The following is a 23,364-nucleotide window of genomic DNA, read 5'->3' as shown; positions in this document are numbered from 1 at the left end:
AACACTGGAAATATGCCGCCAGAAAAGCTCAGACCGACAACCACAGCATTAGGCTAGTAGGACTACATTTCCCATGATCCTTAGACACAGAATCAGGAAGTAGTTCTAGTTCCGAAAAGGGGCCACAGTGAGGTTGGCGAAATACATTGGGACTCGAGACACAAGGCTCAAATAGAACTGTACCATTAAAATCTGGTCACCCTCGTTTTGTATACAAAATGTACTTCCAAAGGTGGCTCGTTCGGGCTAATCTCTGATACAAGGTATCTTAAGTATGACAGGATGTTGTTTTCCTTATTCACACCAAGCTGGTCAAAATATGTCATTGTGGAGTTCAAAATGACCACGACAAAACAAAATGGCTGCTATGCTAGCTATGCACCCAATTTCGGGTGCCTGCGGCTGAGTTTTTACACTTGAATTGAACTCTGCAACACACGCTAACAACGTAGCTTTGTGCTAAGTGGTTTTAGCGCCTTACATGTTTAAGTGGGTTGAATTTAATCAACTGCATGCTAGTTTAATTGAGAAGAAATTCTCCATGTGGGGAACTCGAGGTGTCTCATCCGCTATGACAACCCCCCACCGAGGGACACCCCACTCTTTTGAAAATTGTTCCATCAAGTCCAGTATTTTGGGAATGGCTTAATCACACTGAGTGGTCCTGATGACATTTAAAGAAAACGTCTGCGCGACACGATTAGCAAAAAGAAAGCGCCAAAAAGCGTAAATCGGCCACGAGACGACTTCTCATTAGAGGAGTGGGATTATTGGGCGGCCGGACGTCTTGTTGACGTTAAGTCGTTCCCCGCACCAGACAGATGCCTTGCCGATCTTCTTGCCATCCATTCCTCTCCCGTTTTCCCCCTCCTTTCCTCTCTCTCTTCCTGTGAGTGACAGCTCAATGGCCGCCTCTCCCAGGCTTATCAAGCCTCAGCAGATGGTTGACTTGGATCGCTGTTCATACGGCACGATCCGCGACGGCGATAAACGCCGTAACAGAGGAGGGGGGGTGCGAGGGAGAATGGATGCCATCTCTCCGTGCTTCAACCCTTTCTTCCTCTCCTCCTTCGCTTCCCGTTCCCACCTGGACCCCCTGAAATCTCGGTCTTCTTCGTCCTCCACCTTAAGCCCTTCTGTCTTTCGCCCCTCCGTTTTTGGATATGAAGCCGCGTGATTGTCTGGGCTCCCCCCGCCGGGCTGGCGCCTGTCTAAAGGGCCCCTGGATCCCCTCACTCACTCAAGGGGCCCTCCAGCCATGCCAGAGATGCCCCCGTTCCCCTCTCGGAAAAGGTCAAATCCAGTCCCCTCTTGCCTAACCAGTGATCCCTACGATGTCATCCTTATGCTCCAGCCTTGTCATTCTTCTGCTTGGATCACTTTTTTATTCTCTTTTATTGTCCTACCAGGGCTCAAAAGTGTCTGGAGGGCCACTGCCCGAAATGCCCCCCCCCCCCCCCCCCCGCCCCGCCCCACCACCAAATGTCAAACCCCGAGTATGCAGCCTAGTCCGTTTCGTTCCGTTTTGGCCATCTTCTGCCAACCACCGCATTGCACCTGCATCTTTCTATCCATTTAGCCTGACCCGCTTTTTGTTCTGGTCCCGCCCCCTCACTTCAGTCCCTAATTAAGCCAACAGAAACTAATTAAATGCAGCACCAGGCCTGGACAGAGGGAGACGAGGAGAAGGACACAGGGACAAAGTGTAGAGAGGAGGGGGTGTGGGGGTCCAGATATTTGGATACGTTTTGACCTACACTGCTTGTGTTTTTGTACGGTATTTTTGGTTCTAGGCTTCATTTGAGTGCCAAGCGAGCACTGTAATCACCAGCACACCAGTCACATGATACAACTGACACCCTGGAGATATTTGGAAAGCGGGATTTCGGGCTGGGGCGGGGGGAATGGTACAACGGGGACAGAATAGAATAGTGAACGTATTTAAACACAGCCAAGTGTCTGTGAGAGTCCCCAGCAAAAGCTGGCAAGAAGTGATGGAGAAAGTCATTAAGAGAAGCCTGTTCAAGTAGATAGGCCCCGAAAGGAGATTTGAAGAGGGGGAACTGATTGCACATGTCTCATTGCGGCTCTTCACCATTTCTCAGCACCTCGAGGCTTAGAGAGCGCTTTCAAAGGCACGCTCCGCACGGCACAGCAACATAGGCCCCTTTTGAGTGTGTTCAAGAAAATTTTTTGATCTACATCTTTCTATCTTTTTATCAATGAACTTGAACTGTTAGCACCATATTTGAAAAAATACGAATTTAGATCAGTTATATATTCTGTTCTAATAGGCCTTCATGAGCCCCACAATTGGAAAAAGTTATATATTTATATACATAGTCTTTATAATGTATATACTATATTATTTGCACACAATTTTTTTTAAATATGATTAGTATTAGTAGACTTATAAATAAATATGCATTTATATTTATGATTCATCAAGATAAAAGCCGGATTTAATCAATTTTGATTTTATTGTCACATTTATTTAGTGTTGCTAATATTAAATATTTATGTGATTATTCAGCCATATTCTATACTGCTTAATTTCACTAGGGTCATATACACTATTATTATTACCATAACTTATTATTGGTAACTGACATACATACACATACTGTACTTCATTTACATATGCATACACTGTATATAAAAAGTGATTTGTAGCCAAGAAATGACATCACATACTATACATTGGACGGCCCTTGTGTCACGGCTTAAAAAAAATAGTTAAACGGCGACACCTTTTGGTGGAATTGTGGTATTGCTACAAAAAAGTGATGCAATAAAACGTGCTCTGGCGTCCTCTTCTGGAGGTTAAGGAAATTACAACACTTTGTTTCTCATTTCTTCAACCTCTCCACAAAGCGCTTGAAATATAATTTAAATCACATAGTTACTGTCAAATGTAAAGATTTGAATTAGGTATATGTAGTTATGCACACACAAAAAGTCAGTATGTTAACTGTTAACATTTCAAATGAACCGTCTGTGGCATTTCAACTACTCTCTGCTCTCGCCGTAGACGTTTGACTTTGAATATATTTGACTATAGTTTTTACTAATATTTTACTGCATTTAAAATATATTGTTTGGTTGTACTATATTTTAAACACAAACAAAAGAGGTCCTGAAAGATTAAAGAGGGTGAGAGTGAGACAATAGTGGTACAAATTCTCCTTTTCTTTTACATGCCAGATTTCAAGTTGTAAGCTCCTGCAAACTTAAACTCCAGCATGCTGGAGGAACAACAAAGGATTGTGGTCTACTCTGTGGAAACCAGCCGTGTCTGTTTCTTAAAAATAGAGTAATGCCTCTCACAAGAATTCCGTTTTTTTTTTTGTGTGTGAAGAATACCGTAAAATGCTCTTCTTCGTTCTCTTCCGGCTGTTGTCTTTGCATCACAGTTTTAGGAAATCTGTAATCTCATTCCCTCGAATTTGAATTGCTGCAGCTTCATCTTTGCATATAATTTATTCAGATAAATTTCTAGATCTCTGCCCAATCCTTAGCATTTTAAAGCCAACTTTCTTATTTACCATTATAATCCTCAGAAATAATTTGCTTGACTGCAGCTTGTTTTCTTATTTCTGCCTGATGATGCCACTGTGATTTTATGCAGATGTGGTCTGCTTTTTTACACCCCTTGACAACCTCCTTCATGCAGTATGACAAACTTAATAGTGATCATAAAATGCTACACTGTAACAGGTTTATTTTTAAATCCTGGTTGTGCCCACAGTTATTACGTTTCCCTTTAAAACGATTTATTATGTGGTCATGACATAGTGGTTGGAAAACTAACAAAAAATAACACTAAAGCTCTGATTAAATAAGGTCAGGATGTTTTCTGAAAGGCCCCAACAACCCAGTAATTTGATTAAAAGGGTACATGAACAAAATAAAAAATAATGTTGGGAATCTCTATAGAAAGTGGCGCAGAGAGTATTTTTAAAAGAAATCCTCAGCCAGCCTGATTAATTGTCACGATATGTGGGGGATAAACCCAATAGCTCCTGATAAGTTATTTATAAATGTTCGATAAAACAAAACAAATTTAACTCGCTTTCAAAAGACCCGTTGAAGGATAAAGTGGCTGTCAAGGCATTTTACGGCACTATCGTAAAACGTCGCCGTACGGCAGTGTTGCAATGGCCTTTGCTGCGACAGCACTTTACGGCAGCAGGGAGAGCTCGAGGAGAAAGCAAGCGAATAACGTCGCCGCCTCGCGAACCCCTTTTCGCCTCAATAATCCGCGGATTTACGCCACTTTCGGCGGAGTGGCACCCGCGGCGTTGTCGTATACCCGCTTGGCGTCGTGAATGAACTTGTGTCCGACGTTTCCCAAGCGCGAATCGCCACCTTGATGCGGTGGGATGGCCACAGTGCCGCCTGGGCCTAGTAGCGCACTGCCCGCATCCCCGGCTGAAAGTCCACCTTTCCCCGGGGCTGGGGGCGAGGACGGAGGGCCACGTCGACCCGGGGAGGCCCCCGCGTTGGGGAAGCCGCTCGCTGAAGCCAAGCAGCCGGGCAAGAAGAAACAGAAAAACATGCTAACTCGAGCTAGCCCGCCGGCGTTGCACCTCAAAATGCCAGCGGTGGAGCAGCAGCAGCAGCAGCAGCTCAATGGCTTGGCCGGTAGTCCCGTGGAGGAGCCTGGGGGAGACCTTGACAATCCGAGACCGCCCGTGGACGACTGTGACAGCGGCGGCGACGACGGCGGGACCCCGGCCAACCCCAACGACATGGAACACTGCCAACGTGAAGGCCCCCGCTCCAAAAACGGCCGCCACCCGCCGCTGGTTAACAATAGCATGAACGGGATGCCGGCCCGTACGAGAACTCAAGCGGCGCCGCTCGCCTCCGAGAGTTCCGGGGACACGGAACAGCCCCAGCCGCCCTCGGAGGAGCTGGCCCGCCTGGAATTGGGCGCCTCGCCGCAGGAGGACAGCCACGGCATTTGTTACGTACGCTACGAGTCCGAGCTGCAGATGCCGTGGATCATGAGACTTATCACCAAGGACTTGTCTGAGCCTTACTCCATATACACGTACAGGTACTTCATCCACAACTGGCCGCAACTCTGCTTCCTGGTGAGTGTCAGAAATCCACCATTCTTCATACCGCATTTCCATGACTGCAATAATTAGACAATACACTAAAATAGTTCATAAGTGACGTGTCAAGTACGTTTTTGGCAATATTAGATACTAAATGTGTAGTGGTTCTGCTTCCATAACATGCTTTCTTTTTTTTGTGGTTGCCAAGAGCTTTAGTACTTTTAGTTCTGTGGTTATCGTTACTGTTGACCTTTTTAGCTTATCATCACTGGAACGCTAAGGGGAAAGAAAATGTGATATTTCCCGTAGAATTTAAGCTCCATGTCAAGAGTAGTTGTGACTGTATATATTATTTTCAAATATGAAGAAAGTAGTGGCCCTTAATGGCAGCTTATAGAAGCTTTACGTTTCTCCTTGCCCGCCAGTTGTAATGTCATTGCGAGAACTCTTGACACAACCAGTTTGACCACAATGTCAAAACTTGTGGTCTCTCTGGTCCCAGACAACATGGCCGTGTGCCTGCCGCAAAATGTGATAAGCATATGAATGTAGCCACTTTTTGTGTACTGTGTGTACACCAGGGAAAATATGTGCTGCATATGTCTGTTTTTTTTTTAATTGAACCAAATATGGAGTATTTTATGTTGATGCTCAAATGCAAAATCTGAACGATCCACTCCTCAACGGCAAAAGCCCGCAAAACCGCCACTTACTTTCTCGTCACCATATATCCATGTTTTTGGAGGACACAAATGAAGTAATCTCATGTACTTCAAACTAACGGTCAACGGTTCTTTTTGTTGTTGTCTTCTTAAATTGAAAAAACTAATTTGGTCCTGGCTGCTTGCCAGACCCGCTCTGTTGTTCTGTGGTGGAGAAGTACAGTCTTGGGGTTGCAGGCGTTCCTAAGCTATGTCTGCCATCTAGTGGTGAACACTGTTATTACTTTTATTATTTATTATTTTTTTGGTTACATTTTTATTTTCAAAAACGATTGGACAAGCACTGCCATTTGTCCATCCCTTGTGTACAAAATGGTCTCTGCAATCGTAGTTCCAAGGGCCCGTCCCTAGGCCCTCTGCCATAATTAGAACAAGCCAGGGGCACGCACGTCGCCATGATGCGTTTTAGTTCTAAGTTGGTTGTGCCATAAAACGTTTCGGTTGTGCTATTACTGTTTTTATTTTTTATATAATTATATTTTAGGTCATCCAGCGTTCACTCCCCCCGTCTATTGAGAAACGGACCCAAAATGGGTCCATTTGTTTGTGCTACGTTTATGCTGGATTGTGCAGTTAAAATTTCTGTTTGTGCCGCAACAATTTTATAGATATTAAACATTTTAGTTTTGTGTGATGACGCCAATGAGATTCTGAATACGTCGAGGTATTGACCATTTGCACCGACGTCACGTGGTCACGTGACTGCCCTGTGACGGACGGACGGACGGCGGAAGGAAATGGTTGTTGAATGGAAGTGGACGTGACCCGGAGTGACTTAGCGACTGTTATTTGAACAAATTAAAAGTTATTATTGCCCATAGAGCCATGGAATCTACTACTTCAGCCGAAGGTCGCCTGTCAGTCGAAGTTGCACATTTAGTCGGGACTCATAGAGCGCGATATTTACTTCGGTTGGAGATCCTTACCCTCTGTTGCCTGCTGTTTGCCAATCTATATTGAAACGCTGTGATGATGTTATGTTACTATGTTGACGAGCATGGAACAAATGACTATCGTAGTGGCAAGCTATGCGGTCGTTTCATGAATACGATTCCGGCCGGCTCCGACGTGGAAAAACCGCAAGCACAAAGACGAAATCCCCCATTATTAAACAATCAAATGCACTTAATAGTCGTTGAAGAAGATACATTTTAAAACGAAGCTGTGTGTTCTCCTTTGTCTGTCTGTACAACCGACCGCACAGCAAGATATGACCATTTTATAAGAGAATCGATTAGATACAGGACTTTACGCTGTACGAGATTCAATGGTTACAATACAGGCAAGTGGCTCTTTTGCCGTCCAGCGTCCCGGAGGGGGCGTTCCCATGAAGGGCTGCGACGTCACGTGCACAAGGTCAATAGTTTGCTATTTGGCTCTTTTTTTTTTTTTTTTTTTTTTGCAACATCATAGCACGTCAAAAAGGGTCATATGTCTTTGATTTCATGGCAAAACAATGTTAAAATGCGGATACAGTCTTTCAACTCTGGCTAGAATTAAAAAGTGACAAATTAAAAATAATTTTTATCAGACTTAACCTTGGTGTTCAAGGGTCCCCCAAATGGCACACTTTTGTTCGCCTGGACCCCCGTTTTGGAAAAACCTGTGTTAAAATGCTGACTTTGTGTAGTATTATTGTCTAATTGAACTGGAACGAGGGAAGACTTCACGCTGTGATCCTGTTGTGTTTCCCAGTCCACTCCCATTTTTTTATGAGATTAACCCAAAGATCTAAAACTTCTTCCACATAAACAATATCACCATTTCCCTCAAATATTGCTTACAAACCAGTCTAAATCAGTGATAGTGAGCACTTCTCCTTTGCCAAGATAATCCATTTCACCTCAGAAACGTGTCCGCGGGTTGAAAAAAAACGTGGGTCCAAGCATGTTCGCTTTGACGGCGTGATGGTGTTTGGGCAGGCCATGGTGGAGCAGGAGTGCGTCGGCGCCATCGTGTGTAAGCTGGACATGCACAAGAAGATGTTCCGGCGCGGGTACATCGCCATGCTGGCCGTCGACTCCAAACACAGAAGGAAAAGCATCGGTGAGGAAAACAAGCCGCTCTTTCTTTTGTCTTATTAATACACGCAGCCAGTCCTCGGATTATGATCGAGTTCTGTTCCTCGTCTCAATTTGTACTTCAGCGGAGTCGCTAACCTGCTCTAACGCCATCTTGTTGTCAGGTACTAATCTGGTGAAGAAGGCCATCTACGCCATGGTGGAGGGCGACTGCGACGAGGTAATCGCCCCCTCTAAAAATCTATTCATTTTTTGCTTACCGTCGCGCCCCCCCAAAAAAAAAATCTCCCGCCGGTTTCCCCCGCAGGTGGTCCTGGAGACGGAGATCACCAACAAGTCGGCGTTGAAGCTGTACGAGAATTTAGGCTTTGTGCGGGACAAGCGGCTCTTCAGATACTACCTGAACGGCGTGGACGCGCTGAGGCTCAAACTGTGGCTACGCTGAGGAGGAAGCCTGATTTGGAGGACGGGAAGGGGGGAGGGGGGGTACAGACGATCAAGCCTGCCTGCCTCATTTCACTCTTGACATACAGACACACGCAAACATGCAACCAGTATGCACATATATACTATCCACACACACACACACACACACACACACTATTCTTGGCCTCCAGATGTTTCCACGAAGACCCCTTTTTCTCCCGTCATGAAAAAGATGGAGGAATGGGGTGGGGGGGGTGAGGGTCTGTGATGACTTTGACGTTGTTCGACCTTCAGACTTTTGGCGAGGACGCACGGACGCAAGAAAAACAAGTAAGCGAGGGGCCTAAAAGACCCCAAACTTAATGGTGGAGTTTATTTTTGTGTTTCTTTTTTAAAATCCTCGCAGGGGTCATGACTGCATACAGTTCATACATGCGTGCGCGTCATTGGCTGCCAACATTTGTGTGTGTGTGTGTATGTGTGTGTGTGCGTGCGTGTTTGAGCGCCCCATGTTGATCAGTTCCCTGTTTGTCCACTTGGTGGTGATGTTTCTGCCGCCCGCGCCTCCAAGGACTGAAGCCTGTGTCAAAAACGTATTTTATTGTGCGTGTGTCCCGAATCACTCCACGAGCACCTCAAATATCACCTCCACTTTTCTCTTTTTTTATTTAGAAAAGCTTTGTCGTTCATAAAAATCCAGTGAAGCCCAAATTTGGAAAAACCCTTTTCCCTGATTTCCTGACAAATACCTGCCGCTTTACCCACGTTCAAATGCACTGGCAAAAAGGAGATAACGCCAACAAGAACGACATGCAATAAGCACGTAGACCTCCGCCAAGGCCATATGATTCGTAAAAATTGAATCAAATTACAACTATGCAAAATTGTCATCAAAATGTGTGCAATATTTGCTGCAAAATTGCCAAAAATGACAGGAAAATAATATGATTTTTATCAAAATGTGTCGTGTTTCCCGGCCACTACACAAAGGTTCCTTTAAGTCAGTTTGGCCAATTCCAGCGAACAAACGTACCACATAATGTCCTTGGCGGAGGTAACGGCATGTGGGTGAGCTCGTCCGCAGTATTCCGCGTTACACACTGTGCTACCATTTTTCTGTTGATGTTCATTTCAAAGCTGAAAAACGAAAACATTTGAAACCGCGCCACACTTCTTACAACAAACTGCTTTGTTTTGTTTTGTGGTTTTCTTAAAAAGAAATGTCAGATGCATTTTATTGGGCATTGTGTGTACGTCTTATTTTGAATTCGCAGTGGATTTATTTCGATCTTTTTCTACTATAAAAAAAAAGCTCGCACACAAAAAGTATAACTTTTTTCACTCGTTGGAAGGAAAACAATTTAATTGTTAAATACAATTTTACTCGCAAATTAGTGCTACACTGGAAAAAAAAGAAAACACTAATACAATAAGAATCGAGTCGCAGTTAAAAAAATAACTTAAATATGAGAAAGAAATTGAATTTCACCCGACTAAAGTAAAATGCTACGTTCTCATAATGTTATGACTTAGTCGTCATTGTTATTTGTTCAGTGAGTCCAAATTTTCTGACAAATGTCACAATAATATGAAGAAACAAATCAAAATTTCATGAGAATGAAGGTGGAACATTTTTTATTATTACTGGGCTGCGACTGCATAATTTAACATATTTCTTACTTTACACTGTTTATGTTTTCTATTTGATTGCGGTTTCGTCAGTAAAGTATAATGCCAAGAGTTTCTAGAGAATTATTCAAATTGAAAATTCGGTTAATAAAACTGCACGGCTTTCTCAATGTTGTTTTTTTCTTGTGTAGTTTGGCCATTCAAAGACATCAGTTGTTAACACTATGTATTGCTGATACTTTTTTTTTTTCTCTCGGTGTAACGACAAATCCTCTGAATTAGAATTTGACCTTAAAGTTTTGACTTAGAAACTTGCGATCAATCTGAATATGCATATAGACTCCTCCCTGTGTGCTTTTATTGCACCGATATGCTGCCAAAAGTCACATTTGACGTCAGAACAATGGGAGAGAGAAAAACCAGAATTACAATTTTTTTTAATTTTTCAAGCAAATTGATCCTCCGTGTGCGGGCTTTTTTGTCACTATGCGGAACAGTGTTGACTTGTTAATTTTTTCCAAGCTTCATTTGCCCCTCCCCAGACTAGATGTGTACTTCTGCGCTCCGTGAGTTGTTTCCGTGGGGACGGGGCTATTTGAACCGTCTTCCGTACGTCGATCTAGACAAAAAAATTTACATTGAAGCACGCGACTATTCCCCTCACATGTCATAATGCTGTGAACCAGGCAGTGCCGTCGTCTTTTTTTTTCTTTTTTTTTAAAGGGCATTACAGCCTGAGCTTATCCGACTGAAGGGCTTTGTCGTCTTTATCATTTAAAGAAACGAAAATGATGAGCCACCCCGCCTACTTGGAAGTCCATTGTCCTCACTGGTGCCATCTATGGACCACACGAAATTAATCCTCCGCCATTCACGCTGTGTTGAAAAAGAGGCAAAAATCTTTGCTGTTGTTTCTCTGCATGTCAAAATTGTTTTGCCAATCACCCCGCCCCCTTTCTTTTTCTTCCTTGGCATCTGCCCGCCCGCCCCCCTTTGATTTGGATCTGGAAAATGTCTGATAGCTTTTATTTAATGTGGAGAAGAGAGAGACAACAAACAAAAAAGAACACAGAAATAAATTATTTGATTTTTTTAATGCTGTACGCCGGACTGGTCTCACTTGTTTTTGAACACGAGTCGCACAACATTAGATTTTCTGAAATTCTTTTGTTTTGAGAAAACACAAAAGGTAAATCATCTTTCTTTTTTAACACATATACCCTAAAACAGTATTATTGCATTAACACCTGCAGTTCAACAATGAACAGACGAGAAACAGAACAATCCAAATGATCCAAAAACGTTAGCTCATGTATTGAATATCGTTAGATAAAGCGTGGGTGTATCTAATGATGTGTCCCGTGACTATATATTGACTGAATGAGCTTTCAAGTGTCAACAAACTCCCAATCTCTCCCAAATTATTGAGATTGAAGTGACGTTTTGTTTACTGAAAAAACAAGACAGTTAAACCTGATAAACGCCACAAAAAAAGAAAAAAAATATATATATATATCGTAGTCTATTGTTTTGTGTTCTGTGCTACATTTGAAACGGTTAATCCATACATGGATGCAAACAGTGTGAATGAAAAGATACAAATAAATTGTTGAAATTTAGACGCTAACTTGGTTTGATGAAGCTAGCACTGTTAGCATCTTAGCAAACTAATAAAACGGAGAATGTGTTCCAAAGGTCATATAATCGCAAACTGGTAATGTTTCTAAATGTCGTTAACAATTTAAAATATATAGTTTAAAGTAGCTATGTGCTAAAGCTAAAATCAAAAAGTTTTCTGAACTGCAACAAATTGTGCTGTATTTGAACAGAGCTAGGCTAGTTGTGATGCTAGCAACATAATTAGCATACAAAGCACCCAGGCAGCAAGCTCGCCCCACCCCTCACATCAATGCATTGTTTTTTTTTGTGTTTTTTTTTTAAGAAATCAGTCCTCTTAGCATCTTAGTTAGCTTCACATAATGTGTAAACAGCTAGCATGGTTTTGTTCCAAATTGAATAATGCAACTGGTGGTAAATATATATTTTTAAACAATTTAATCCCAAGTACAGTTCTTAGTGAGAATGTGCCGCTTGCTAGCTGTTTCGCTACGCTAACAACATAATTGCTATACGTTGGCATCATATTTTGCTCTTTTTTGGCCCTATTCCTTAGAAGTAAAGGTGATATGAAACAAATTTGTATTTACACTAACACGTACAAACACTGTACTATATTTACATTGTCTACCTTTTCATCTATTCTTTCTTGGTATAGTGAAATGTGCATCACATGACCTCACAGAGCCTTTTTTTTTTTTTTTAAACATTGAACAAGTTCCGACACGAGATTGTCCGGGGAGATAAAGCTGTCTGAGGTGATGGTATATGGATGCTGTTGTCATGGCGACATTGATTGGTTCAGTCTTTTGGGTCAGAACTCGTCCTCTGAGCTGTCTGCCAGCAGCATGGCCTGATCCTGTCGGCTGGTGCATGTCTCGCCCGGTTGCTACGGGTAACAGAATTCATAACAATTCGTCACTACCTCCGACAAAATGATGCACTTGTCGTTAGATGATTGATTAGTAGCAGGATAATGCTTTTTTTAACGCCACATCCTTGGCGGAGGTAATAACATTTGCGTACTAACCTCCGCGGGTCGGACCTTCCTGCGCCGGCGCTTGAAGCTGTTCCGCCTCCTCCGCTGGATCCTCCTGACGCTATAGAGGACACCCACCAGCAGAAGGGCCCCTACCATGCCGATGGCCACCGGGGCCAACATACCCGACACGTAGCCCGCCTGCACCGTGGGGTAGACGCAATAGGTCACAAAAAAAGAAAGGCAATGACGGATCAAGCCGGTCGGGTTTAGTCTCACCTTTTCTCGGATCATCGCCACCCAGCTACGCACTGCAAGGAAGAGTCCTTATTAAATTGGAAGTCGACCCAAAAACCTCACAATAATATATTGGATTTGCCCCCTCCAATCTCAAACACGGCATTTTGATGAATATTGCAAAAAAAAAGCCGCAAAAATCACCCGTTTTCACATTTTTTTCATTTCATTTTTTTATGAAAACCTAGATTTTTTAAATTGTACATTTATAAGAGATATAAAATTATGCGATTAATTACGATTAAACGCCCCTTTTTTTTCATATAAATTTTTTAATTAGGCCCGTCGGGCGATATTTTTTTGAAATTGTAATTAATCACATGACTTCACTAGTTAACTAACAATTAATCACAAATTTTATATCGGTTTTAAATTTACAATATTTTTTTTCTAGGTTTTCATACTCCTGTTAGCAAAAGTGGGGAAACATTTTTTAACTAATAGAAATAGTTTAAATGAATTGTTGGCGTCTATCGCCGCCAATGGCAGTGAATGAGTTAAAAATGTTGACACAAAAAAGACTATTTGAACATTTTCGTGACACTAACAAAATTGTCATCCCCTCCCAAAGTGTCGGCGCTGTTTCATACTCAGGCCCTGGTTGCGTTGCACCCAGACAGGAGGCGGAGGGACGAGGCTGTAAGGCGGCTGAGTCCAGGACGTCTCCGTCGGGTCCTCTTCGCTCTCCTCATCCTCCAGCGATTCCTCGGAATTCTCGCCATCGTCTGAAAAGCAAGCAAGTTAAGTCACTTTTCAACTACCGCCAGCTCAAAATGCAAAGTTAGGCTTTACCCTCGGAGTCTGTCTCTTCTAAGCCCGACTGGGATTGCGGCACAGGTGGATAGGTTGCCGTGGTAACCGGGGTGGAAGCTTGCACGGTGTCGGTGAGTTCTGACGTCTGTGTGTTGCCTAAATGTCATAAAACGGGATGGGGGGTTGCGGAGTCAAATTTTGAAAAAGTAAACCCCCCCCCCAACATTCCCACCTATCAACACAGAGCTCGGTCCATGCTGGAAGTTGAACACAAATTCCGCCATTTTGTTTCGAAGCAGCCATTTTGAAATCTCTTTTTAATTAGTCCCCAACCGACCTGATTGGCCGCCGGCGTCCAGCGACTGGCCGTCAGCCGTCGTCATGGGCGCTGTGCGTGGAGGCTTGTCCGTCTCCATGGCGACCGGTTGCTCCGAGTCTGCCTCCGACGGCGGCGTGACGGCGGTTGCCATGACGGCAGGCGGAACCTGAGCCGCGGATTCTTCCAAAGGCTCAAAGATGAGAGGCAGGGACTCGGACGACATGGTGCCCTCCGTGGTGTCGTCTTGGGATGGCGGCGCCGCCGTGTCTGCTGTGGGAAACAATTTATTGTCATAATATTTACTAATATCTATAATAATAATAATACCGTTTAGTTAGTTATGGTATGCATAGTTTTTGACATATTATTGAATCTTTTTTTTTTCTTAGCGGGGAATGATGTGTCCATTTTGGTCACTCAGAGATGCTATAATATTTATAATTTTTTTGTAGAAGATTAAACAAAAGATGTGCCTATGCGAGTATTGTTACATTATGTGTCATGTTAAAATATGTATAGTTTCTAAAACCGCAGCTGTCAATCCGAACTGTTAACATGTCAATGGGGTTTTTCATTGTTTGTTAGCATTAACTCATTCACTGCCATTGACGGCTATAGACGTCAAAAATTCATTTGAACTATTTCTATTAGTTTAACTTTTTTTCCCCAACTTTTGTTAACAAGAGTATGAAAACCTCAATTTTTTTATTGTACATTAAGAACAGATATAAAATGTGTGATTAATCGTGCGTTAACTAGTGAAGTCATGCGATTAATTACGATTTAAAAAATTTAATCGTCTGACGCCCCTAAATTTTAATAATTTTTTCTTTTTTAAATCGTGTCAGGCATTACATTTTTTAAATTGTAATTAGTTGCATGACCTCAATAGTTAATTCACGATTAATCACAAATTTTATATCTGTTCTTAATGTACAAAAATTTTTTGCTAGGTTTTCATACTCTTGTTAATAAAAGTGGGGAAAAAAAGTTAAACTAATAGAAATAATTCAAATGAATTTTTGACGTCTCTAGCCGTCAATGGCAGTGAATGAGTTAAGCTAAGTAGACCTCCCCCAATTTTTTTTTTTTTACTCATTATTATAACTTGGATCTTTAACATTAACATATTCTTAAAAACCTCAACAATATAAAACTACGTAAGATTACACATTTTATCTTAGTTGTGTAATTATTAATATGCTAATATGCTTTTGTAAAACTGAGTGATAACACTGTAACCAAAAACAATGCTAACTCAAAAGAAAAAGTGAGGAGCGCACACACACACACAAAGAAGGCAAGTGACACGTCGAGCGATGTCCTTTGATGGTGTCTGCCTTCCCGTCGCTCCGCTTTGAACCCCGACAGGGACCCGCGGCGCTCTAATTAACTTCTATTCCTGTCTGGGAAACGGCTCATACTGATCCGCAGGCCGGGAGTGTTAAACAACCTTGTCTTTCCGCAGGTATCAGTATAACAACGCTCTCATGGGATTTGAAGTTAAAGGAGTTTACTCGATACTTTTACTTGAGTAGAGCATTAAAAATACTTTTTCCAAATCTGTTTTCCAGTGATGGAGGTATGTCATGCCAAAAGCATTTTTCAGCCTCTCGAATAGAATCTTTTTATCCCGCCAGTATTTTTGTGGTCACATTAGAACTTGGTGACCTCATCTGAGACGGCTTACAAAACGCCCCTCATTGAAGACGGACTTACCTCCACTGGGTCTGGGTGCCTCCGTCCACAGGCTGTCCACGCCATCCTCTTTGGGCATGGTGTCCACACCCATCTCGGGTAAGAAGGGTTCCGGCGGCGTGGGCATGACGGGACCTTCGTGTTCCCACCCCGACGACGCCGCGGAGGTCCGAGTGGGGAGAGAGCCCGGCGTGGAGGATGAGGAAGACCACCTCGCGTCTTCCTGCGGCGTCTCACTGATGTCATCCATAGTGTCTCTCGGTGTCCTCTCCAGGACAGTTTTGTGTATGTTCTCTCGGTTAAAAGTCCTCCAGAACTTGTTTAGCACTCCAGGCTCAGATTCTGCATCAAGACTGTCCTTGTTTTGCACCGCCATCTTCAAGAATCTCCATCTGAGTGAGCCTACTGCTTCATTATGGAGGTCTTGGACCGCATTTCCAAACATGCACAGGTAGACTCCGGCCAGGAGGAGGCGATGGAGCGCATCAGATGGCAACATCTTCTGTCTGCGCTCAGTGTCTGCACATAAAGAAGCAACAGATTCATGATACATTAGTGATTGCCGGTTTGTGGTATGAGTGCCAATAGTGGTTCGCTGGCTCCCTCTAGTGGTATGCCAAACAATTACTGAACTAAATACTAATAAGAATTGACATTTAAAACAAGACATAATTTATTACAGTTTGAGGCTTTCATAAGTCTGTTCAAACTGCTATTTAAAAATTTAAGTATATTTTTTAGTATTCACATTTTTTTTTTACTTTTTCAAGTACAGTTGAAATGTTATTGAAGTAGTATTGTTGAATATTTTGTTTAATAATCACAAATGAATTTTAATACAGTTCCTAAAGAAATCAATGGACTAAGTACATTAAACGATTAAAAAAATATTTGATAGCAGAAGCATTATGATTTTGCTTTTTCTTTGGCTTATTATTTTGCATGTTTTGTTATTTTGCTAAAGCTGGCTGGAAAAAAACACCTCGAAGAGAAGCTGTTGCAAAATTGTGAGGAAAAAAAAATCACGAAAATTACATAGAAAAAAAAACTTTAGCAAATCTCTTAATAGCCTCTAAAACGATTATTGCTTGTTTTGTTTTTTATTTTTGAAAAAAAAAAGTATTAAAATGTGTGATAACACAGGAAGGGTGCCTGATATCGATGGCAAATGTTTATTAAGTTCACCTTCCCGAGTCCACTCTGTTATGTCAGCCAGATTATTTTATTTTATTTTTTTCTGTTTTAAAATATATATAAAAATGAATGCCAATATGTTGCATAACACTGGGATATCCATGGCGGGCATGCAAGTCTTGCTTATATGTGACGTATGAGCTGAAACTTTAGAATTGTGTCAGGTTGAATATTGAGGCCAGCGCATTTCGCCGACTTTTAGAGCAAACAGAAGGAAATGAAGACACCTAAAAATAGCATCTATTCTCCCCTTTTGCAATGACAATAAACGTAAAACGTCGTCAAAATACAACCAAACACGTGCAAGAGGCTTTTTTTTTTTTATCGCGATAAAGCCCATATATGCGCTGTGTCATGGTTACCAAATCAGAGCTGAGTCACTGTTGCCAAGCTCAAATGCTGAAATGTGTCAACAACAACAACAACAACACAGAATAAAAAGCCCCTTTCCCCAACTGACGGCTCCGCGTATGCAGAGTAAACAACTTCACACTGCGCTAGGGAACCTGCACTCCAATCGCATTACACGCGTTAAATATAAATCCATGCGCATTTTGGGGTATCTGGAGCACAAAGAATGACACAAAAAAAAAGAGTGCATTTACCTTGCAGAGTGCATAATGGATCGCAGAGGATGAGACAGGAATGTGGGGTTCGTGTGCTGATGGATGGAGAGAGAGAGAGAGAGAGAGAGAGAGAGAGAGAGAGAGAGAGAGAGAGAGAGAAGGAGGTTCGGTGTTGTTTTTGTTCCAGCTTCTCCTCAAGTGCGCCCACCAGTGAGTGACGCCGTAAATCAGCCACAAATGATGGAAAACGCTTTTTTGGGGGGTAATTAGCTTTAATGCTGATTCACCTTCCGAAACGACCGTTATATAGTATTTACTATGTGAAGTAATTATATGTTTTTAATTGCTATTCATTTCACCCATGCATTTATTTCTGAACATGCGCTCAGTCTGCCCTCCAGTCCACTAGGTGGCGTTACTATGTGAGTAAGATAGTTCGCTAACCGCCGATAGAAGATAAAATACAAATACATATTTAAAGACGTAATATAGTCACACTGTCATATAACTGGTATGTAACTAAATTAAAATAAAATGAGGGAAACACCTTTTTTCGGCAAATTAGCCTACAAATGGTAATTTGTTAATTCACTGAAATGGCCACAATTTGTTAAAATGCCTACAAAATAAATATTTATATCAATGTTCAGATTTTGAAAGCTGACAACTAAATGAATGTTGTTTTTTAATAATATTTTTGTCGTATTTTTAACAGGCGCCTTTAAGTGACGTCATCGCGCATGTCAAGCCCCAACCCAAACCAGAAGTAAAAAAAAAAAAACATCGATCTGAAAAATCATGTGAAAAGAGATCAACGTCATTTGAAGCAACTATATTAAACTTAAAATGCCACTATTTGACGGTCTTGGCAGTGGAGCAGAAAAGACCGCCATCGTCATCGATCTGGGAGCGGCATACACAAAGTGAGTGTTAATCGTTAGCATCCGGCTAGCTGACCCTGCTAACGGGACAGTAGCAAATGTTGCGACTTGCGAGTTTTGTCCGCTATATTGAACACATATAATCTTTGTTTTGTTACTATGTAAAGCAGTCACGTTAATAAATAAAGCTAACAAGTCAACGCTAACCCGTCAGTGGCGCTAAATAGATGAAGATGCTGTAAATAGGAATACCAAAATCTCAGTTACTTGCCATTTCATTTTTGCAATTGTGTATTTAATTTGTAGTGTGTCACTGCACTGTTATGCCAAGAAAAAGTATTTAAGACGCTGGTAGAAAGCAAATGAAGATCTGGTGGAGAAAAAAGACAGCAGACGTCTCAAATCGGATTAATCTAACTGCTCCCTGCCTTCATTGAGATCATATGGATATCTCCAAAGAGTTTTATTTAAGCATTCAGCTATCTATCTTCTGTCTAATCCAAAAAGTTAACTTCAAATTTAACACCACTGTTTTACTAAAAAATATTTTAGTCACCATTGGTGATAATAAAGCATGACAAAATCGCTGAAGGCAAATCACATGAAGCAGATAACAAATAAAGACCTCTTTGTCCCACAACTGTTTGCTTCTTTTGCTTTACAGCATTATGCCAGTGACCTAATTTAGCATATTTCTTCAATTGAATTCCAGATGCGGCTTTGCAGGGGAAACGGGGCCCAGGTTCATCATTCCGAGCGAGATCCGCAAGCCGGGACAGCAGCAGGTCAGATGTTGATCTTCTTCCATTTATCCATCTTGTGTAGTGTTTCCATTCATCAGGTGTTCAAGAAAGAATCATTCACACTCGCATATATGTTTTATAGTGCTGCAGATTAAATTATTCTTTGTGTTTGTTTAAAAAAAAAAGTCTCATGTGATTGACTGGTATGTTATTTTCCTTTCAGGCGACCAAAGTGGTTCAGTACAACATCAACACAGAAGAGCTCTATGTCATCCTAAAAGAGTTTATCCACACACTGTACTTCAGGTAATGCACTTTGTGCTTCTGTTATTGACAAAAAGAAAAGAAAAAGAAACACGTTTTGTAAATGTTTCCAACCATCAGACATCTGCTGGTGAACCCTCGCGACAGAAGGGTGGTCATTATCGAGTCCATCCTCTGCCCATCGCACTTCAGGGAGACGCTCATCAAGGTTTTCTTCAAACAGTTTGAGGTACAGCTCGATTCAAATTAGTTGTGGCAGCAAACCTTGTCAAAAATGTCAGTTTCTCTTAACCGTTTTTTTTTTGTGTGTGTTTTTTTTTGGGCAGGTGCCCTCCGTGCTGTTTGCACCCAGTCACCTCATGGCCATCATGACCTTGGGTATCAACTCGGCTCTTGTGATGGACTGTGGCCACATTGAGACGCTGGTGCTCCCGGTATCCTTTTTATTTCAACCCGGTAATACAGAGAATTAATTACATATGGGAAACGTCTTAACTCCACCATCAGGTTTACGAGTGCACTCTGATCCTGCCCGCTTGGGAGGCTTTGCCTTTGGGTGGAAAAGCCATCCACAAGTCAGTTACTTTTAATGGACTGAATCGTACACTCAAGCATTTATAAAATAGTTGACTTCATGGCATGTGTGTGTGTGTGTGTTTAATTTAGAGAGTTAGACGGACTTCTTGTGGAACAGTGCACCGTGGACACCGACACCACCACTGGGCAAAGTGTACCCGCCATCATTGGTATTAAAGACTGTTTTAATATCCCATTGCACACCGAAATCCAACATTTTTCCCTGAAACAGAACCAACTGAAGGTGGAACAAATTGTGTGCTTTCCTTTTATACAGGAATAAAAAAATAATAATTGGGCGGTTGGGAAATAATACTAATACATTTATTATCATTGAAGTCACTGTAATTAACACTGGTCATTTATTTAGTCATTAATATTTATTTTCCACCTTAGGCACCATTCCGGAAGAGACTGTGGAGGACATTAAAGGTAGGTCAGAACAAAAGTCTCCAATTTCCCACTTTTCTTATACAACACTATTTTTTTATGCAGTGAGGACATGTTTTGTCAGCGACCTGCAGAGAGGCCTCAAGCTCCAGGCGGCCAAGTTCAACATGGACGGTGCCGCTGAGGTGAGGAAGATGTGAGAGCACGTGAAAAACACGCATAATTAACTGTGCCTCCGTCACGTCTTCTTCTTCTCTTTGTGTTCGTAGCGTCCGGCTCCACCTCCAGATGTTGACTACCCTCTGGATGGTGAGAAAATCCTGCATATCAAAGGATCAATCAGGTGAAGACAATAGACATATCGACATGCTAACTTCGTTAGCCTGGGGAACCCGGCAACCATTCACATTATGCCTGCCTGTCTTGGAGCTATCACTATAACACTTTACAATGAGTTGTCGAGATGTAGCCGTATCAACATGCTAACTTTTCCAGTCTTGGGAATGTCACTCCAATCACTTTCTATCAATGTGACTTGGAGTTTGATAGATCATGCGAATGTTTACAATGTGTTGTGCAGATGTACCGGTATTGACATGCTAACGTTGCTGGACTGGGGAACCTAACACCATTCGTTTTCCCTCTGTCTGTTTTGAAACTATATACACTGTCAATGTTTACATTATGTTGTGGGGATGTATGCTAATTTTGTCAGCCTGGGGAACCTCACTCCATCCACTTTCCATTAGTTTGTGTCTTAATTATATACTTAATGTCAATATTGCAAGAGTAATGCAGGGTTGTAGCAGTATAGAAATGTTAACTTTGCCACCTGGGGAACCTCATTCCTTCCATTTAGCATCATTTTGTCTTTAGCTATATAAACAATGGCAATATTTACACATAGTTGCAAAGATGAAGCTGTGTTGATATGCTAACTTTTTCCAACCTTGGAACCTCACTCCATCCACTTTCCATCAGTCTGCGTTGTAGCTATATATACAATGGCAATATTTACACAGTTGCAAAAATGAAGCTGCGCCGATATGCTAACTTTTTCCAAACTTAGTACCTCACTTGGTCCGTTTTCTTTGCAGGGACTCTTTGATGGAGATTATGTTTGAACAGGACAACGAGGAAAAGAGCGTGGCCTCACTCATACTTGACGCCCTGGTTAAGGTACACAGAGAGAAAACTTTTTTTTTTATTTGCACAGTTGCAGCTAATTAATTAGCCCCGTAGAGCTTCAACAACGTTTTGTGGTTGTGTCGAGTCTTCCAACTGTAAAAAGGAGGAAACGGTTGGATTCATAATGTGGTTTCCATGGTGACACGTGGCCACGTCCTTCCCGTAGCACTTCTGTCACGGCGTGGGAGGCTAGACTAATTAATTGTGCTGCTGCGGAGCCAAATAAGGTCCCCGTAAAAGTGGTTAAAATGCGAATTGCATCATGACGGCTGAGAGATGTCGAAAATGTCGTTTCAGTGCCCCATTGACACTCGCAAAGTGCTGTCAGAGAACCTGGTGGTGATCGGCGGCACGGCCATGCTGCCGGGCTTCCTTCACCGGCTGTTGGCCGAGATCCGCATGCTGGTGGAGAAGCCCAAGTACTGCGACGTGCTGGCCTGCAAGAACTTCCGCATGCACTCGCCGCCCGCCAAGCCCAACTGCACCGCCTGGCTCGGAGGTGGGAAACGCTCCCATTTTGACTTATTTTTTAAGACAGAAAATCTGACTTTAATCTTGGTTCATTTCCGCTAGGCGCCATCTTCGGTGGGCTACAGGACATCCTGGGCAGCAGGTCGGTTTCTCGTGATTACTACAACCAGACTGGCCGCATACCGGACTGGTGCTGCCTCAGCACGCCGCCGCCCGAGTCGCTGTACGAAGCCGGCAAGACGCCGCCGCCGCTCATGAAGCGAGCCTTCTCCACAGAGAAGTAGAACACAAGCGCCGCTAAAACATTGTCCTCCCTTGTAGAACAGCAGCAGATATCTTGTAACATTTCCACATTGGTCATGTGTACGTGAAGCCCCAGCAAAATGACACAAGCACGAGGCTTTATTTAGCTTTTTTTAAAAGGGGTATAAAAAATATTGTTTATTTATTATTGGCACAGATGTTGTCTGTCAAAGTCCTTAAATAAAGGCCTCCTACACATACACACACTTGTGTACTCAGTCATTCTTAGGTTAAAATTGAGAATATTATGGTAGAAAATTGTGTTAGCGCCACCAAATGTAAACTCAATAAATCAGTGGTTTCAACCTTACGAGTTAAGTTGTATTTTTTGTGCGTGTGTAAAAGTGCAACACCAGTGAGGCAAACAGCGCTTCCTTCATCCGTCTTTGTTATGGTGACAGCATAGGCCGTTTTTGGGGACACGGCGGCCCGATTAGGCGGCGTGCCTTGAAAATGCATCTGGACGCTCATAATTAATGCAGCAGATCCTTTCTAATAATGAGACATAAAAATCCTGAGCCCCATGGAAACATTAAAAGACTGCAGCTGCATTTTATTTTTTATTTTGCCAATTATGGATCCAAATAAATTATAAAAAAAAAACTATTCACCGTATGTACATTGAAAATGAAATATGAGAAGCTCCGTGTTATGTCAAGTAGTGGGCGCCAGAGGGCGCCATTTCCCGTTTGGTTAACTCGCAGCTGAGACTGTCTGCACCTGTAGCATCATGTTTCTAGTTGGCACACTGGTTTATCAGGTAACATCATAACTAAGAAGTGTATTTACATGGATAGTGTTTGTGTTTAATTTGTCCCACGTGATATTTTTTAAGAAAACATCATCGTGGGACAAATAGCATGTGTGATGCCCTGCGGGGGACACAACGTGAGGAATAACACTCAAATTGTCTGTTTCACCAATTCTGTTTATACAGAACAGTGACATGGAAAGAATGTCTTCAGAATAAAAGTGGCTTGTTACTACAAAACTGGAAAATTGCGGTATGCTATCTTAAATTAGCTAACTATGTTTATGTAATTGTGTCAGCTCGTAGACGTGCTTTTCTGTACGCTAGTTTGGCTTTTGCTCAAGACATTTCACTTTATCTTCTTTCTTTTTTTTTTAAGTGAAATGATCCCAAACTTTGACATTTTTGTACACACTTGCCTCTTGGCTAGCGTTTATTGACATGTAAAAAAAAGTTTTTTTAACAGGTAGTATAAATGACAAGTGTCAGGTTTATACTGAAAGTTGCACT

At 42.1% G+C, this 23,364-nt stretch overlaps 3 protein-coding genes across 4 annotated transcripts; 2 read left to right on the top strand and 1 right to left on the bottom strand.

Annotated features, from left to right (window-relative positions):
* The first annotated feature begins 4,146 nt into the window (after positions 1–4,146).
* On the top strand, positions 4,147–10,967 carry naa30 (N-alpha-acetyltransferase 30, NatC catalytic subunit). Its single transcript, XM_086060491.1, has 4 exons — positions 4,147–5,099; positions 7,711–7,834; positions 7,974–8,029; positions 8,117–10,967. The coding sequence occupies exons 1-4, from the start codon at positions 4,383–4,385 to the stop codon at positions 8,252–8,254; spliced, it is 1,035 nt and encodes a 344-aa protein (XP_085916617.1). The 5' UTR covers positions 4,147–4,382; the 3' UTR covers positions 8,255–10,967.
* On the bottom strand, positions 10,940–17,634 carry armh4 (armadillo like helical domain containing 4). Of its 2 annotated transcripts, none has more exons than XM_086060490.1 (9): positions 17,446–17,634; positions 17,327–17,414; positions 15,549–16,046; positions 13,848–14,096; positions 13,550–13,666; positions 13,348–13,482; positions 12,740–12,771; positions 12,512–12,661; positions 10,940–12,370 (listed from the first exon to the last, which is right to left on the bottom strand). In XM_086060490.1, exons 3-9 carry the CDS (start codon positions 16,024–16,026, stop codon positions 12,296–12,298), a joined length of 1,236 nt encoding a protein of 411 aa, XP_085916616.1. In that variant the 5' UTR covers positions 16,027–16,046; positions 17,327–17,414; positions 17,446–17,634; the 3' UTR covers positions 10,940–12,295. The 2 variants fall into 2 exon arrangements, with proteins under 2 accessions (XP_085916616.1, XP_085916615.1); XM_086060489.1 differs by having other exon boundaries at positions 13,848–14,099; positions 17,446–17,630.
* Positions 17,635–18,007: 373 nt separating this feature from the next.
* actr10 (actin related protein 10) lies at positions 18,008–22,413 on the top strand. The gene is made up of 13 exons (XM_086060488.1): positions 18,008–18,210; positions 18,881–18,953; positions 19,135–19,217; positions 19,296–19,404; positions 19,502–19,609; positions 19,683–19,750; positions 19,842–19,921; positions 20,148–20,183; positions 20,247–20,326; positions 20,411–20,484; positions 21,239–21,320; positions 21,627–21,828; positions 21,903–22,413. Exons 1-13 carry the CDS (start codon positions 18,134–18,136, stop codon positions 22,082–22,084), a joined length of 1,254 nt encoding a protein of 417 aa, XP_085916614.1. The 5' UTR covers positions 18,008–18,133; the 3' UTR covers positions 22,085–22,413.
* Positions 22,414–23,364: the final 951 nt, after the last annotated feature.

This window comes from Leptonotus elevatus, chromosome 18, assembly GCF_054856555.1.
Source record: "Leptonotus elevatus isolate MCC_2025b chromosome 18, RoL_Lele_1.0, whole genome shotgun sequence".
NCBI classification, from domain to species: domain Eukaryota; kingdom Metazoa; phylum Chordata; class Actinopteri; order Syngnathiformes; family Syngnathidae; genus Leptonotus; species Leptonotus elevatus.
This window is presented reverse-complemented; position numbering and strand designations above follow the sequence as displayed.

What these genes read in the sequence shown, in the direction of transcription:
- naa30 (XM_086060491.1), top strand. Translation starts at nt 4,383, where the DNA reads ATGGCCACAGTGCCGCCTGGGCCTAGTAGCGCACTGCCCGCATCCCCG. An exon ending in GGCCGCAACTCTGCTTCCTG is followed by an intron (nt 5,100 to 7,710) that starts GTGAGTGTCAGA and finishes GTGTTTGGGCAG; the next exon opens with GCCATGGTGGAGCAGGAGTG. An exon ending in ACACAGAAGGAAAAGCATCG is followed by an intron (nt 7,835 to 7,973) that starts GTGAGGAAAACA and finishes TCTTGTTGTCAG; the next exon opens with GTACTAATCTGGTGAAGAAG.
- actr10 (XM_086060488.1), top strand. Translation starts at nt 18,134, where the DNA reads ATGCCACTATTTGACGGTCTTGGCAGTGGAGCAGAAAAGACCGCCATC. An exon ending in TTGAGACGCTGGTGCTCCCG is followed by an intron (nt 19,610 to 19,682) that starts GTATCCTTTTTA and finishes CTCCACCATCAG; the next exon opens with GTTTACGAGTGCACTCTGAT. An exon ending in ACATGGACGGTGCCGCTGAG is followed by an intron (nt 20,327 to 20,410) that starts GTGAGGAAGATG and finishes TTGTGTTCGTAG; the next exon opens with CGTCCGGCTCCACCTCCAGA.
- armh4 (XM_086060489.1), bottom strand. Translation starts at nt 16,026, where the DNA reads ATGTTGCCATCTGATGCGCTCCATCGCCTCCTCCTGGCCGGAGTCTAC. An exon ending in GGCACCCAGACCCAGTGGAG is followed by an intron (nt 14,100 to 15,548) that starts GTAAGTCCGTCT and finishes TGTTTCCCACAG; the next exon opens with CAGACACGGCGGCGCCGCCA. An exon ending in TGGCGATGATCCGAGAAAAG is followed by an intron (nt 12,662 to 12,739) that starts GTGAGACTAAAC and finishes CCCACGGTGCAG; the next exon opens with GCGGGCTACGTGTCGGGTAT.